This window comes from Dasypus novemcinctus, chromosome 9 (assembly GCF_030445035.2).
Source record: "Dasypus novemcinctus isolate mDasNov1 chromosome 9, mDasNov1.1.hap2, whole genome shotgun sequence".
Classification (NCBI taxonomy): domain Eukaryota; kingdom Metazoa; phylum Chordata; class Mammalia; order Cingulata; family Dasypodidae; genus Dasypus; species Dasypus novemcinctus.
Window position 1 is genome coordinate 67,947,491 of NC_080681.1, and position 16,498 is coordinate 67,963,988.

At 48.3% G+C, this 16,498-nt stretch overlaps 1 protein-coding gene across 4 annotated transcripts in view; it reads left to right on the top strand.

Moving 5' to 3' along the window:
- Positions 1-16,498, top strand: part of KANK4 (KN motif and ankyrin repeat domains 4) — an 81,465-nt gene that overhangs the window by 37,003 nt on the left and 27,964 nt on the right. For 2 of the 4 annotated variants that reach the window (XR_188919.5, XM_004477060.5), the window contains exons 2-4: positions 82-315; positions 6,939-7,025; positions 14,201-16,129. Coding sequence is in view for 3 of the 4 variants with exons in the window: in XM_004477060.5 (XP_004477117.1) it covers positions 7,010-7,025; positions 14,201-16,129 (1,945 nt within the window). In the remaining variant the exon portion in view is untranslated. Of the gene's footprint in view, positions 1-81; positions 316-1,696; positions 1,756-6,938; positions 7,026-14,200; positions 16,130-16,498 lie in introns of all 4 variants that reach the window. The other 2 variants (XM_023584237.3, XM_012519034.4) reach the window with 2 other exon arrangements.

Below are 16,498 nucleotides of genomic sequence, written 5' to 3' on the forward strand. Positions count from 1 at the left end.
TTTTGCTGAGCCTGCATAAAGGAGCCCGACTGCTTTCCTAGCCCTTTTTTGTTTGCCCCCACCCCTCTGTATCTCCTTCAGGTCTCCAGTAGCAGTGCTGGGTTTGGAGAGCTGGGAGCCTCTGTGCCCTCCATCTGACCACCTGCCTCTGCAGCAGCGAGTGGGCTAGACAGACACTCTGCCACGCCTGCCTGGGACTCGGTAGAGACTCCCTCCGCCCGCCACTGCCTTCTCCCAGCTCCTCCACCCCGCCCCTCTGAAGTCACTGGTCGGTGCTGCACTTAGAAACCTTGCCGGGAGCTGGATCCGCTGAACGTAAGTTTGGTCAGGCACGCTCTTGCTTTTCTCTTTGGTGCTGAGGGCAGCAGATTGGTAGAGCAACAAGAAGCAAGATCTGCCCATCTGGCCCTGGGCGTTCCCGGGACCTTGTTTTGGTCTCTGTCTGGGCTGGGTCCTGACGGGCTTCCGTTCATTTGACAGTCAGGACAGTGGATAGCCTGGGGGTTTCTCACACAGCCTGCGCCTGGGTCTGGGACTCCAACGAGGGAGCAGGGAGGAAGTTTCAAAAACAAAGCCAGCAAGAGAGGGATGCTCCACGGAAGGCTTACAACTCCTCAGGAAATGCGTCCTCATTAAGAACAATTTCATTAACGAGTCAGGCCAGCTGCAGGGAGGAAGGAGGACAAGCATAATGAATTATGACTGCCCCAGATGAGCTCGCAGATTTGAAGGAATCGAAGTGTCTTTGGTAGAGGTGCGATGGCAGCTCTGAGAACAAACTTTCCATTTGAAGGATTTGAGCTTTCTTCCCCTTTCTGCAAGATCCAGTATTAGCTTACTGAGCGGCAAATTCCTTTCTGACCCCTCTCACCTATTCCCTGGAGTGAAAAGGAAATCAGTATTTGCTTTTCCTGCAAGGTCACAGATCACCTGACCAAATCCTTTAACAGCTGGGCAGCAGGCACCGCTGTGCAGAGCCTCACCGGCGAGCAGCTTCAGTCCAACCACCCATACCTTCCTTTCTGGGAGGGAAGAACGTCTTCCTGGCTCCACACGGTGGCAGGGGGAGGATGCAAAGGGAAGGTAATGTGGCCACAGCTTCCTTCTGACAGTTTTCTATTCTTTGTAAAGCTCCAGATTCAGCTGCTGCAATGCAGACAAAAATGACAGGCACTTGCAGACAAATGTGGGAATGGAGTTAATGAGATTGTGTTAATGTGTCATTTATTGAGCATGAGTTATCCCTTTGCCTAACCGGTTGGAGAGAAGTGAGCCTGCTGGAGGAAAGGAGAATCTTTTCCGGGCGTGACTCTCACCGCCCCTGGTGCCTGGGCTTCAGCCCTGCCACTGAAGCCGTGGCTGTTGGAGGCTCAGGGTCCAGGAATCAGGAAATGGGAAGCTCATCATCTTGGCAGGATTGTCTGTGATTTGGGTAATTTTTTTTTCCTCTCTCTCCCTCTCTTTTGGAAAGAATGCTTTGTCTTTGCAAGTAATAATGCAGGGATTGACAGGATTTCTTTTGGGTGGCCTATCTTGACAAATGTTTGACTTTGTAAGGTGGAATTCTCAAGGAATTCTCATGGCAATGAGGCTGTCTACGCTTTGAGCCAAGCTTTCTTTTCAAAGAAATCCAAGGTGCATTTATTTTGGCATGCAGCCTACTCTGAGATGAAATGTGGCATTTTTATTATTGCAGAATGAAGAGTGGATTGAAGAGAACAAAAGTACAGAACGAGGCTTCAGTTTCAGGAATAAGTAAGGGAAGGTCTCTTTATATTTGGATTTGAGGTTACAAATGAGGTTGTTTGAAAGTGGCACCAAGATGGGCATAAATGTAAAGGGTGTGTGTGTGTGCCCGCGCGCCTCAGGAGTTGGGCTGACCTGGGGAAATCTGTGCTTCTGGACACCAGGGGTGTCCCCTGCTGGTACTATATCTAAGGCGCCAGCAACAGAGTCTGGTGGGTTTTGAACACACAGTCTTGGCGCCCACCTCCTCCCTGCCCCATTCTTTGGCTTTGTGAGACAGTGTGGGGAGCTGGAGCCACACACACGGTCCTGCCCCTCCTTAACTTTGCACTGGCCACTAGTCTCTTATTTCCTCCCTTGTAACTTGGAGATGAGACCTATTTCCCAGGATGGTTGGTGAGGGGCTGAAATGAGAAATTATGCTTAGTACCTAACTCACAGAGTAAGTGCTTAATACCTGCCAGGTTCTTTCCATGGGTTCCATTTGGAAGCATCATTTTGTTCCTTCTTTTGTTCATTGAAGAACCACAGACTGTCACATGTTAGAAAGGTGAGGGGAGACACAGCAATGAGTCCCACAGGATTTCTGACCTTCCTGAGCTTACGATTTAGTAGGGGAGAAGAGCTGGGGAAAGATAGAGCTATACATACACAAAACATCTAGGATAGGATGAGCTAATAGGACAGGTTGAGGACTACTTGGGGATCCTTACTCCTGGAATGAGACATAAACTTATGAAAAGTCACAGAACAATGGTAGATATTAAAAGGTTTTGAATACTGGGGATACAACTTAACAGAATGCATAATAAGTCACATTATGTCAAAGCTTTAAATGTACCACAGAGTTAGGAAATCCCACTTTAAAAGGGAGCTGCGTACAACAAAGCTATTTTCACATTCTGATGTGTGGCAAACAAAGTAGCATGTGTTTTTTGTTTTTTGTTTTTAAGATTTATTTATTTATTTAATTCCCCCCCTTCCCCGGTTGTCTGTTCTCTGTGTCTATTTGCTGCGTCTTGTTTCTTTGTCCGCTTCTGTTGTCGTCAGCGGCACGGGAAGTGTGGGCGGCGCCATTCCTGGGCAGGCTGCACTTTCCTTCGCGCTGGGCGGCTCTCCTTACGGGGCGCACTCCTTGCGCGTGGGGCTCCCCTACGCGGGGGACACCCCTGCATGGCAGGGCACTCCTTGCGCGCATCAGCACTGTGCATGGGCCAGCTCCACACGGGTCAAGGAGGCCCAGGGTTTGAACCGCGGACCTCCCATATGGTAGATGGACGCCCTAACCACTGGGCCAAGTCCGTTTCCCTAAAGTAGCATGTGTTGATGTGGCAATTATTTTCCATTTCACTCACTTAACCACATCAGACATCCACTCACTCCAAGGACACCCCCTTAGATTCCAAAATTCCTACCCAAGGACCATGCACAAAAGCAGAGAGGGTGAGAGGAGACGCAGGGCTAGGAGGTCCATCTTTTTCTATGTTCTTAGAGCTCTTTAGATTAAAGTTTGCGGAGCTCTCTTCTTCAGAGGCAGAGTGTCAGCTCCATTTAATTTCCAGGCTCGATGGTCTTGGAATGATTAATTTTAGTAAAATTCAAGTTTAAGAGAAATATTAGAGGACACTGTAGAGTTTTTTCAAGTGAAATTTGACCTGATGTGTGCTGAATAAGTATTTGAAGATATATACTCGAATATATGAAAGGAAGAATTCCAAATGCTAACCAAAGGCAGTGGATGGGATTGAATTATCCGAAGCGATGATGTGACTTTGTGCAACCAAAAGGCCCCTCTGCATCCAGGTGGCCTCGTTCTCCTCAGGAGGAGGCTTGCTGCCTGGTGTTGGAGAAGTGGACCTCTCCTTTGGCTCAAGAGGGTTTGCAAGAGAGAAGTTCTCCTTCTCTGTGTCCAGAACGCTTTTCATGCACACTGTGGAAAAACAGAAAAGCATCAGAATCAGGAACATTTCTCCTCACAAAGAGAACTAGGGGCCAGTCACAGCAGCTGTGACCTAGGCTCCCTTATAGGGGTGGACAAGCATTTACGAATCATTTCTTTTCCCAACACTGTGTAAGAAACATCCCCTCTATCCAGTTTTAAGATATGGGGCCTTCTCCCAAGGAGCCTATAGTCTAATTGAAGAGACAAAAATCATATGCATGAAACTTAATAATTAAAGGTCATGCATGAAGCAATTAGAGAATAATTAATTAAATGCTGAGCTGACTAGAATATTTTTCAGGAAGATAGTTCTCTGTGGTCTCAGGTCATTGTCCTTTGGACAGGGAGGATTTAAACTGGGTCTTGAAGGATGAGAGAGCAGTGGAGGTTGAGGGGAGGATTAAACCAATAGGCCAGCGAAGTGGATGTGGCTCAAGCGATTGGACTCCCGTCTACTGTATGGGAGGTCCAGGGTCCAATTCCCAGGGCCTCCTGGTAAAGGCAAGCTGGCCCGTGTGGTGAGCTGGCCCAAGCGGAGAGCTGGCCTGAGTGGAGTGCTGGCCTACACAGGACTGCTGGCCTGTGCAGGAGTGCTGGCCCATGTGGCAAGCTGGCCTGAGTGGAGAGTTGGCACAGTGAGATGACACAACAACAAGAGACACAGAGGAGAGTCAATAAGTAACATAGCAGACCAGGGAGCTGAAGAGGCACAAGAGATCATGCACCTCTCTCCCACTCTGGAAGGTCCCAGGACCGATTCCTAAAGAAGACAAGCAGTCACAGAAGAACACACAGAGCAGACAGTGGGGTGGGGGGTGGGGAATAAATAAATAAATCTTTAAAACACACACACACAACACAATAGGCCAGGGAAGCTGGAGGACAACCTCTGGAAGGTATGTTGAGCACATGGGTAAGAGGATGAGAGCGAGAGAGGCAAGAAGAACAGCAGTAATAGCTAACACTTAGTGTGAGACACTCTTCCAAGTGCTTTACGTATGTTACGTTCACTTACCTTCTCCAGGGCCTTCTAGAGTAAATACTATTGCTATTATCACATTCCCCCCATCTTACAGGTGAGAAAATTGAGGCACAGTGAGGGCAAATACCTTGCTCCAAGGCCTACGACTAGTTAGTGGCAGAATTGTGATTCGAACCCAGTCATTCTGGCTCCAGCGTCCTTGCTGTGAACCATTATTCTACTCTGCCAGCTGCCTCTCAATGTGAGCACAGGCTGGGAGCCAGCAAGACCTGAGTGCAAATTCTGCTCCAACACGTGCTTGCTATGTGACCTTGGGCGGCCATATAAACTTTCTCAGCCTCAGTCTCCCTCTCTGAAAAACAGGGACAATAGTAATCCTTTTGGGGTCGTGGGGATTAAATGAGATAATTCATATTACGTTAAGTGCCCGAGCTCCGCCTTGTTGCACAGTAATGTTGGGCGGTGAAATGGGGGTCGGAGAGGGCAAAGTTAGGGTGTGAGGACAGAGGCCACGGTGGTGGGGGTGGGATGGGGGTGTGGAAATGATGTCATGGCAGAAATGTCACGTGCCAGCCCCTGCTGGGAGCCATGAAACTGAAGATGCCGACACACCACTGTCACGATTTGTAATGCTACGTAAGAGGCATTTTTAAAAACTGACCCCTTTTGTATTGAGACGCACCTCAAAGGAGATTCCCAGTTGACTTTGACTTTCAAGCTGCCAGATCCCAAGCAGGAAGGAAGAGTGTTCCTGCAGCTCGTCCTCAGCCTGTTCTTCCTCAGGCTTTGCCTTGACGCTGGCAAGCAGGAGACCCACCTCCCACTGCCTCCAGCCAAACAGCAACTGCCAAGGCAGGCTCCTCGACCCCCGAAGTTCTCTTCATGGCATGCTTTGATCAGGGGCCACCCTCTCGGCCCCAGTTAGAACCGTCTGTGCCTCTTCACTGTCCACCGCCAAGCCCGTCCTCGCTCTCAACTTCTTATCTCTAACTTCTTCTCCACTGTGTCTCTGGGCTACCACCAGACTCATGCTCCTGATGGTCACGACACTCTATGCCTTTCCTAAATTTCAGCTGCCTGGAAGGCCAGGGGGTTCCTGGGTGGGCTCTGCTGCACATGGGTACCTCTGCTTCTAGAAACCTGCCTGCCCTTCGCGCCTTCATCACACCTGCATATAGAAAACATGGAAAATGATTTGGAGGAGCATGCTGGTGAGTTCCTCTGCCTTCCTGCATTCTTCTGCAAGGCAGGAAACAGAAAACAGCTCTGGTGGCTCCTATTTGGCAGCCCTAGTATTTTCCAGGCCTCTTCTCTGGTTCACTTGTTGGTTCCCCTTCTTTCACTCCTAGGTTGCTGGGAGCTAGCCCTTCTCCTCTTTTACTTCCAGTTTCCACGACCCCTTCTCTCATCACTGGTCCACTGTTCTGGTCTAGAGTTTATTGTCAAGCACATTGGAATTCCTAAAACAACCCTTCTTCCACTGCAGGGTGTCACAGATAATTCATTATTCTGATGTATATGAAGTTACAATCATAAAAAGCCAATTTCCTGGGTGATTTATTTTGCAATTGGGGCAGGAGCTGGGTTGTTTACCATTACAAGAAAGAGTCCTGGCAATGGATTAAAACTTTGGAGAAAATTTATGATCAGATCTCAAGGTACACTAATTCAGCGTAAGGACAATATTCTTCTTGAATAGTTACTGATGTCTCTGGCCACCTGGGTTGACCTTCCCTTGCTCTGATCACAGTTAGAAAATACCTCTACGTTTTGGCTCCTTGTTATCTCCTCTTTGTCTTGTATTTGATTGAGATGTCACATTTTTTTATGAAAAAGCAGGACTCCTGCTTTTTCATAAAATGAATTATAATTCTCTTTCCAGGATGAGGCAAAGTAGATTTCAGCTCTTTCTATTCTGGAAAGTACACAGTGCTGGCTCTTAGAAGCCCTGGGTTCTAGTTCCAGCTTCTTCACTGAAACGCTGAGAGATCTTGGGTGAAGCATTTATCATCAGAGCCTCAGTTTCCTCACCTGATAAATTGAGAGGGATGGACCAAATGCCAACATTTCATGAAGACACACATCCAGAATTGGACTCTAGGAGTGCACACAGGATTTTAGTCTCCCTCCCTGGAGTGCTGTGAGCTCATGGAGACCCCTGGAAGAAAAGCAAGGATGGGTGTTGTTTTCCTTGAGTGCTGTGCTTCTCTGAAACTTGTTCTACCTCTGATGAGCCTGCCTCCACTCTTCTATCTTTCTTTGTTTCAGAACTCTCCAATCAATTCCACGTACTCATCAATGAAGAGTGTCTAAGAAAGTGACGGGCGGCATTCCATAAGATGGAGAAGACAGACGGTAGGCAGGCTGCTGTTTATTCCCTGGTTAAATGTGAGCACTTGGGTGGGAAATGGATTCTTACCATAAATTCTAGATATAACTGGGGGAGGCCTAGAAGACATTCCTTAAATATGAATTTCAGGTGTAAACATTAGAAGGCGGCCGAGGATGAAAATGAAGCCTTATGTTTATATTGAATGGTATTATCTTAAGAGTGCTTTCTCACCCCAGCCAACCACCAAGAAGGAGGCAAGACTATTCAGTCATTTCTCTTTTTATAGAAGAGGAAGTTGAGATCCAAGAAGGAGGTACAATATGGTGAAAGAGCCTCCATTCTTACCGGTGTGACTCAACATATCATTTAATCTTTGAGCCCAGTGCCTGCATGTATCAGCTAGCTCTGCTGCATAGCAAACCACCCCAAAATGTAGTGACTTAAAATAACAGACATTTACGATTTCTCATAAGATTCTGTGGCTTTCTGGGGCATTATTCTGATCTGAGCCAGCTTGGCTGACCTTTGCTGGGTTTCTTCCATCTCTATGATCTTCTGGGTGGTTTGTCTGGGGCTGGATGGTTTAGAATGGCCGCACTAGTATGCCTGGTGGTTGACTTCAGGTCATCTGTGGCATCGGTGATGACTTAGCCACATGTCTCTCATCATCCAGCAATGCTAGCTGGGGCTTCTTTACGTGATGACAGAAGGCCAAGCACAGTAAGAGCAGACAGACTCCGATGTTCAAGCAATTTTCAAGTCTCTGCATATGTCACATTTCTGTTAACCCACAAGACCAAGCCCAGACTCAGAGTGGGAGAGGAGTACCTGGAGTGGAGTATTAGTGTGATCATCTTTCAAAACTGTTTACTCATCTATTTTTTAAAAAGATTACATGAAATAATGCACTTAAAGTTGTTAATTAATAACTGTCTAGCACAAATGGATGGCTCAATGAATGTTCACCATTTCCCCTCCCCCGGAAATTTGCCAGAGGTCATAGACCAGGTCCTGGTCCCCTGAGATGCTTTTTCCAGCTCACCAAATGTCAGGAAATTGCAGAGCCTATAATCCTCCTTGAATCACATGGCCCTTAACTGGCACCGGATTTAGGGACCAGATATCAGCTCCAGGCCGTGCCTCTTCCTTTTTTCCAAAGCAGTTACCATATATTTAAGAGTCTGCTTTCTCCCTGGGGAGCTGCCTTTTCAGTGCATCCCTGGAACTGGTCCCACAGAACACCAGCTAATTCCCTTAATGCCCCAGGGGCCTGTCATCCTTGCCTGCCTCATTTGTGCTTCTCAGCATCCTCAGCATTGCTGTTTTCCTCATGTGATTGCCCACAGCTAGCTCCAAAAGGGCACCCCTCCCTTCAGTCACACAGCTCTCTCAAAATAAAGACTGAAGAGGGAAAAGTTGCCACTGTATTCTTGGCCTTTCAGAGAGGCTCATTTATTTCCCTTTTTTCCAGGTTTATTTTTGGCCACTTTCTCTTGAGTTTCTGTTTTTCCCATTTCTTTCAGAAACTGAGTGTGGCTTCCTCACCTCAAATGCCCCTAACTGGTTTGCTTACCTACCACACCATGCTTTGCCCCTCAAGATGATTGCTGTAACACCTCCCTCCCTTGTCCTCTTCTAATCCCACCTTCCCATGTTTGTGGGTAACTCTTTAAAGTGGTGGCTGTGTTGTAGGTCCTTTCCAAAAGTCTGCTGTGCTCTCAGAGTGAGACCCTGTAGATATTCCAGGTAGCTCTGAGCTTTAGATGTCTTATTTCTTATCCCCTGACTCATTTTCCCAGTGTGTCCCAAATTATTTTTCTGAACTCTTATTTCCTCTTGAAGCTGTAGTTATAACAGAGTCACATTTTCCAGGGACAGCATATTCTCAGCAAATCTTCCCCTGCCTCATTCAGAACTGATGCAGTTCTGAGCACCTACTCTGCGCCCTCTTCTTTACATACAGTAGGTGTTAGTATCTCCACTTTACAAATGAAGAATTTGAGGCATAGGAAATTAAACAGTTTGCCCAGAGTCACACAGGTCGGCATTGACAACTATTTTGGCCACGTCTTGGTTAATCTGATCTGAACTTCATTTTGAGCAAAGAGAGTCCTAGAGATTTCTTGCCCTGGCCCAATGCCTGGAATTCTGAGCCACTGCATACCTGTCACCAGGTAGAATTAACAGGAGCAGAGCTTAACGTGAGCACAGGTCTCCCAGCATATCAGGCCAAGCTCCCTTGTTCACGGTCCCACTTTCCTCTTGCACTGAGGGGGAAAGAAGGGCTGCAGAGTGGTGGGCGGCAGGCAGAGCAGCATGGTGTATCACCAGGGGTGGTGGTGGTGGTGCTGGTACCATAGCACTCGGTTAGTAAAGCGCTTACTAACTCTGTCGTCCTGGATAGCTGCTTAGTCTCACAGAGTCCTTTGGTTCTCTCATCTCCCTTGTGGAAGATTTTGCCCTTGAAACTGCTGGGTTTTTTTTTTGATTTTTGGTTTTTTCTTTTTTTTTTTTTTTATGCTATTATTGTATTTGTGCTCTGGATCTGCTCCCAGAGGCCGCTGGGTAAATCAGCGCATTTCTACTGAATTGAGGCAATAAGCAGATAAATAATGCAGCCTCTCCTTTAGAACAGTTCTTTGCCTTCTGGGTAATAAATCTGTACTCTACTTAACTTTAGACAAATATCTTCTCTCAGAATTGGCCTGTCCTTGTCTTCCAGGAGGCTTCTGTGTGGACCAGTAGGCCTAGGCAAATAGCAGGGTGCAGCATGGAAACTGACCCTTGCAGAGCAACAGAAGATATTGCCCTCATTTACTGAAACTACCGGTGTGCCTCTTTGGGGGAAAACAGATTAGTAAAAAAGTATGTGGGTGAATGGAACTTGCTTGGAGTCTTTAGGGTGCTGGAGAGTGTTTATTCCATAGCCATCTGTAGTCCAGGTGTCTGCTGCAGAAGTTCTGGAACCCAACAAAGCCATCCTAGGGATCAACACCAGTGCCTTTGCTGTGGTTGTGACATACGTCCACAGGCTTGTGGTTTTAGCTAGTATTGATTGCCGGTAGATTCTGCTGGGTCAATGTTCATGAGCTCAGCCTTGTGTGCTTAGTTGGCTTCATTTAGTTCTTTGGAGAAAACTGTACATCCCAAAGCCCAGAGGACCCCCTGACGAGCATGTGGCCTCAACCACAAGTGGGAAGATCAGGCTAGCAAGTGGGAAGAACTCAGCTCTAATCTGTCATCACCCTTACAGCAAAACCAGCCCAAAATGTGCCTCATGTTTGCTAATACCATCGTTTGCATCTTTTCCTTAACCTGTCCCTGTCCCTCTGGTTCTTTAACTTTTCTCACCCTGATCTTTGGCAGCTGTCTCCCAGCTAGTCTACAGACCCCTGGTTTTTCCTTCCCCTAATCCTCTTCAAGTAGACTCTTTTTTTTTAAAGACGTATTTATTTATTCTCCCCCCTCATTGTTTGCGTTTGCTGTCTGCTCTCTGTGTCCATTTGCTGTGTGCCTGCTTGTCTTCTTTTTAGGAGACACCAGGAACCAAACCTTGGGCCTCCCATATGGGAGAGAGGCACTCAATCGCTTGAGCCACCTCATGCAATTCTTGTGTCTCTCATTGTCTTTCTTCTTTGTGTCTCTTTGTTGCATCATCTTGTTGCATCAGCTTGCCTCACCTTCCCATCGTGCTAACTCACCTTCTGCAGGATGCACTGGGAACTGAACCCGGGAACTCCCATGTGGTAGGCAGAAGCCCAGTCACTTGAGCCACAGCCACTTCCCTGGACTCTTATTGAAATCATACATTTGACCAAGTCTCTTTCTTGCTTAAAGCCTTTCAATGACTCCTGTTACCAAAAAGGAAAGTCTAAGCTTGTCAGCGTGAAGGTGCTCCATGAACTGACTCTTGCTTACCTTTCTAGTTTTATCTTTCTCAACTTTCCACCCTTCTCTACCACCATAAATTCCAGCCACATTAACTGCATTTAGAGTGCCCTGAAATACTGTGCAATTTTACACCTCCATGCTTTTGCACAGTCTCTGGCATATATCTTAGAATGCCTGTTCTGGTTATCTATTACAGCATCACAAATTACCCCAAAAGTTAATTGCCTAAAATTACAATTTATTATTAACACATTTCGGGGAGGGGGTACTGGCTCAGCTGAGTGGTTCATACTTGTGGCCCCTCCTGCAATTGAAGCTGGATGTTGGCTGAGGCTGGCTGGAGTCATCTGAAATCTCCTTTTGGAGAGCTAGAGCAGCTGGGGACTGGCTGGGCGTCTCTTGCTCCCTCTCCACATGACTTCTTTTTTTTTTATTTTAAAGATTTATTTTTTATTTATTTCCCCCTCCCCCATTGTCTGCTCTCTGTGTCCTTCTTGTGTGTTCTTCTGCATCCGCTTGCATTATCCAGCGGCACTGGGAAACTGCGTCTTTTTTGTTGCATCATCTTGGTGCATCAGCTCTCTGTGTGTGCAACACCACTCCTGGGCAGGCTGCACTTTTTTCACACAGGGCAGCTCTCCTTGCGAGGTGCACTCCTTGAGCATGGCACAGCACTCTTTGCGTGCCACAGCACTGTGCATGGGCAGCTTTCCACGCAGGTCAGGAGGCCCTGGGGATCGAACCCTGGACCCTCCATATGGTAGACAGACACTCTCTCAGTTGAGCCACGTCTGTTTCCCTCCACATGACCTCTTATATGGCTAGCTTGGACTGCCTCACAGCATGGCAGTCTCAGGGAGATTGGACTTAGTATATGGCGACTGGCTTTCCATAGAATTGCATTCCTAGAGACCCAGGTGGAAGCTACGAGTCATCTTATGATGTGACCTTGGAAGTCCATCAGCCTCATTCCCACCATATTCTTTTGGTCTAAGCAGTCCCTGGTCAGCCCCAGATTCAGAGGGGTGGAGAAATAGAATCTGCCTTTCAAAGTGGGATTAGCTTGCTTCTCTAGAGTGGGAGGAATTGATAGTGGCCATCGTGGAGATTAACTGCCACAGTGTCTTTCACCCTCTTGTTTACCTGGCAAATTCCAATTTGGTCCTTTAAAGCCCAGATCATGTGTCACTTTTGTATGGTCATGTGTCTCCTGCCTAAGAGAATAATTCTGGAGAAACTGGGAAAATAAATCAGGGTAGAAGACTACTTTGTGCATGTATCCATCTCCATTCTTAACTTGCTGCATTGTAATTGTTGGTATCTCTCCTACTTTATCATAAATTCTTTGAGGGCGGAGCTGTATACAATTCATTTCTCTGTACTTAGGATCTAGCTTAGCCACTGTCACATAAGTGCACCATAATTAGTGGTTAAGTAAGTGAATTGAATTGCTGCTGTTTCGTAATTTCACACCCAGGGCCTCCTACCCTTGGAACCAATCAATCAGTCAGTCATGAAGAATTTGTTGGCATCTCTTACATACCGGTATTGAGTTATAGGGAGTTGGTTTCCATTATGGGGCTTCAGTTCTCTACATTTTGGGCTTCCACAAAGATAATAATTTAAATGTTGAACATATACTGAATATACTAGGTGTTGTTCTAAGCACTTTTTATGTCTTAATTAATTCTCACAATAATCTTATGTAGTAGGTTCCTATTATTATTTACTTATTTATCCCTACCCCCTCATTGTTTGCACTTTCTGTGTCTGTTCATCTTCTTTGTTTCCTTAGGAGGCACCTGGAACTGAACCCAGGACCTCCAGTGTGGGAGGGAGGTGCCTAATCACTTAAGCCACCTTCGTTCCCTGCTTTTTTGTTGTGTCTCTCATTATGCTTTTCTTCCTGTGTCTCTTGTTGTGTCATCTTGTTGCATCAGCTTGCCACACCTGTTTGTTGCATCAGCTCGCTGTCTTGCCCATCTTCCCTAGGAGGCACTGGGGACCTCTGCTGCTCCCTGCTTTGTTGTATCTCTCCTCATGTTTTTCTTCTTGTGTCTCTTGTTGCATCATCTTGTTGTGTCAGCTTGCCATGGCTGCCCATCATGCCAGCTTGCTGTCTTCTTTAGGAGGCACTGGGAACAGAATCATAGACCTCCTGTGTGGTAGGCAGGAACTCAATCCCTCGAGCCACATTCACTTCCTGGTTCCTATTATTACTATTATTATTCCCATTTTTCAGATGATGGAGGCTAAGTGATCTCCAGGGTTCTCTCCTGAGCACATTTTCAGAGCATTTTTAGTGGACTGTCACAAAGGGAATGAGGATGTCACATGAGGAGTATCAAAGGATTAAAGCTTATTTAAACTGCAGAAGAGTCCACTTGAAGACAAGTCCCTGTGGATTCAAATATTCCAAAGGGCTGGCTGGTTCCCCATGTCCTCTGTTGGGGTCAACAAGTGCATGCTGCCAGAAGAGGAGTGGTGCCCTGGTGTAAGGGAGAACGTTCTCATTGAGATGTCCTCAGTGGTCCCCACCACTCTTGGAGGATGTATGCTTATGTCTGTCTCAACATTAATTGGCTCTTTTTCCACACCACCTTTCTTCCAGTCTGTGAAAAATGTGAACAACTGCTTATTCTCATGGGTTCTTGAAAGTGAAATTCATGTTTGTTAAGCACTAAACAGTTTGCGGGTGGGAAAGATCATAGGTTGTGCACAATGACTTGTTCCAGTTCTTCTGATATTCATGTACCTGGAGACTTGCATCTGAGGTAGCATAAATTATGTAGAAAGCTTAACTCATCAATATCTCCAATTTTAGCAAGATTTACCAGTACTTATTTGAATAATGCAAGGTTCTCTCTTAATGCTGAGACCATTGTATCCCTCTATCTTCCAAGCCCTCGATATCCATAATTGCCAATTAGTACCCTGATTTGGCAAATTCCTAGACACTTCAGTTCAGCAATTACATGACTCAAACCCAGAAAAAGAGTCTGAAACAATTTTGCCTTGCTGGTCTGCAGACTAATTCCACAGTAGTAACTGAGATGGCATCCTGCAAATAGGAAACTATTCCTTCTACCTTTCCTTGCAGATATTGGCTAAGTACACTTTGATTTAATAAGCTGATTTCCCAGCATGGCCAAAAAGACCAGGAGCATCTCAGCATAATTTAGAGGCTGTACCATTTAGGAGAAAGCTCACGTGGTAGCATTAAGTCAAAATCAATGGCTTTAGGCTTTATCACCCTGTAATTCTTATTAATTGTGTGCTTCTTTTTCCCATGTCTTCTGTCTCACAGCCAAAGACCGGTCCTCCCAAGGGGATGAAGAGAAAGACTCACCAAAGAGCCACCCTTACTCCGTGGAGACTCCCTATGGCTTTCACTTGGACCTGGACTTCCTAAAGTATGTGGATGACATTGAGAAAGGAAACACCATCAAAAGGATCCCAATCCACAGAAAGGCCAAGCAGGCCAAGTTTAGTACTTTGCCCCGAAACTTCAGCCTTCCCGACAGTGGGGCCCGCCCCCGTGCTGCTCTTCCCCACCCAAAGTGGTCCTCAGTGGTGCCGAGGGAGGAGTCACCCGGGACAGAGGAGCGATCCCCATCGCTGCCACTTGGTGGCTCCTCCCACGCCGCGGGCAGCGGGAGTGAGGTGAGCTACCACAGGAAGGCCCTGTTGGCAGAGACTGCCAGGCAGCTGGAGGCCGCTCCTCCTGAGGAGGCTGGGCTCCCCTCCGGGAGTGGCCGGCCCCAGCTTTTGAGAGCATCCAGCATGCCGGCCACACTGCTGCAGAACAAGGCCTCCGAGGAGCTAAGCCTCAGCTCAGCTCCACCCCCACCTCCTGCCCTGCTGCCATTTCAGGGGGAAGGCGGTGTCTGCGATGGCACCTTTGGCCCCGCAGAAGAATTTGCAGGTTTTCACAGCTCCAGCCCACGAGCATCAACCCAACTGAAAGTCAGAGAGTTTGGAGAGCTGGTGCCAGGGATTCCGGAGCTGGCCCAGGAGGGGCCTGAGTCTGCCGAGGGCGAAGAGGAGGCTCCAAATCATCTCTCTCTCCCACGTTCTCCTTCATCCCAGAATGCATTTGTAGTTCTAGAGGAGGCTGCAGATGAACATGCAACCAGAGAAGCAGAAGTGGTAGTCACCCCTGACTCCCCAACGCCAAGCCCCCCGCCCATGCCGTCACCCATCCCTGAGAATGAATTCCCCCTAGAGGAAATTGAGCTCAACATCAGTGAGATTCCACCCCCGCCACCCATAGAGGTGGACGTGAGGAGCATTGGCATCAGGGTAACGGAAGAAAACCTGGGCCTTGCCAGGGTAGATCCCGACAGCATCTCCAGCCTAAAGGAGGAGGTCACAGCCCTCGAGACCAAGTTGTCTGGGAGAACGGAGGAGCTGGCCCAGGTCAGAGCTGCCCTCCAGCAGCAGGAGGAGGAAGTCAAGGCCAGGGAGCAGAGGATTCAAGAGTTGGAGTACACTGTAGCCAAACTAGAAGAAAAGCTCCGCCAAGAGGATGCCAAAGACGTTCAGGGCCAGACTGATGCCGTAGTGAGCACCGATCCCTTCCAGGGACCCTTCGCCACGGGGCTGTGTGACCAGAGCATCAGGGTCCAGCTTCCAGGCATCACCGAGCCTGAAAGCTGGGGGGGCAGAGGAGGGGAGGATGGCCCCCTGCTGCGACAAGACAGCCACAAACAAGGGGACCAGAGCCCAGTAGAACGTGCACCTCCTCCCCAGCTCTCACTGCCGCAGGGACCCGAGACAGTCCTCCCGTCCTCTTTACGCAGCTACCCCTCCACCGAACTCAGGATCGAAGAAGCAGGCTCGGCGCAGCAGGGAGGCCCTCAGGAAGGGGCCGCAGACCTGGCCGGGGGAGCAGGAGGCTCTTCCCCCAGCACCAGTGGAAAGACTCCCTCCGCAGAGAAGGAGGAGGCCAGGGCAGAGGCCCCTGGGAAGGAGCGCCCAGAAAGGCCACCACGCTCACCGACAGATGCCACCATTGGGCAATACGTTAAGAAGATCCAGGAGCTCTTGCAAGAGCAGTGGAGCTGCCTGGAGCACGGGTACCCGGAGCTGGCCAGCGCCATCAGGCAGCCTGCCTCCAAGCTCAGCAGCATCCAGAGCCAGCTGCTGAGCTCCCTCAACCTGCTGCTGTCTGCTTACTCAGCCCAGGCTCCACCTCCGAAGGAGCCCCCGGCCCCCTCGGCTTCCCCGCCGCTGGGTAAATACTGGTCAGGGAACCATTTCTCCTATACATGCCAAGCCAGAGGGAAAATGGTTAATTTTATGTGCATGAGTATGTTTTTAAAAATAGTTAAGGACCTCCAAGAATCTCGCAGAATACAAGCTGATTTATGTAACAATGGAGGCCTGATAGCCCCCTCTTGTCCTGGCTCTGAGGTTGGCACAGACTGCAGGGCCGCCACCTCCAGGTGGCCCAGTGGTGCAGGCACGTAGAGGCCCAGGCGAGGAGGGCACATGGCTGCTGAAATCCAGGCCACCTTCACTTGCCAAACCGTGTGCCTATTGAACCTGTCCCTCCAGGGAGGGGGGTGCCTGTTTCTCATTTGCATGGCACAAAGACAGTGTC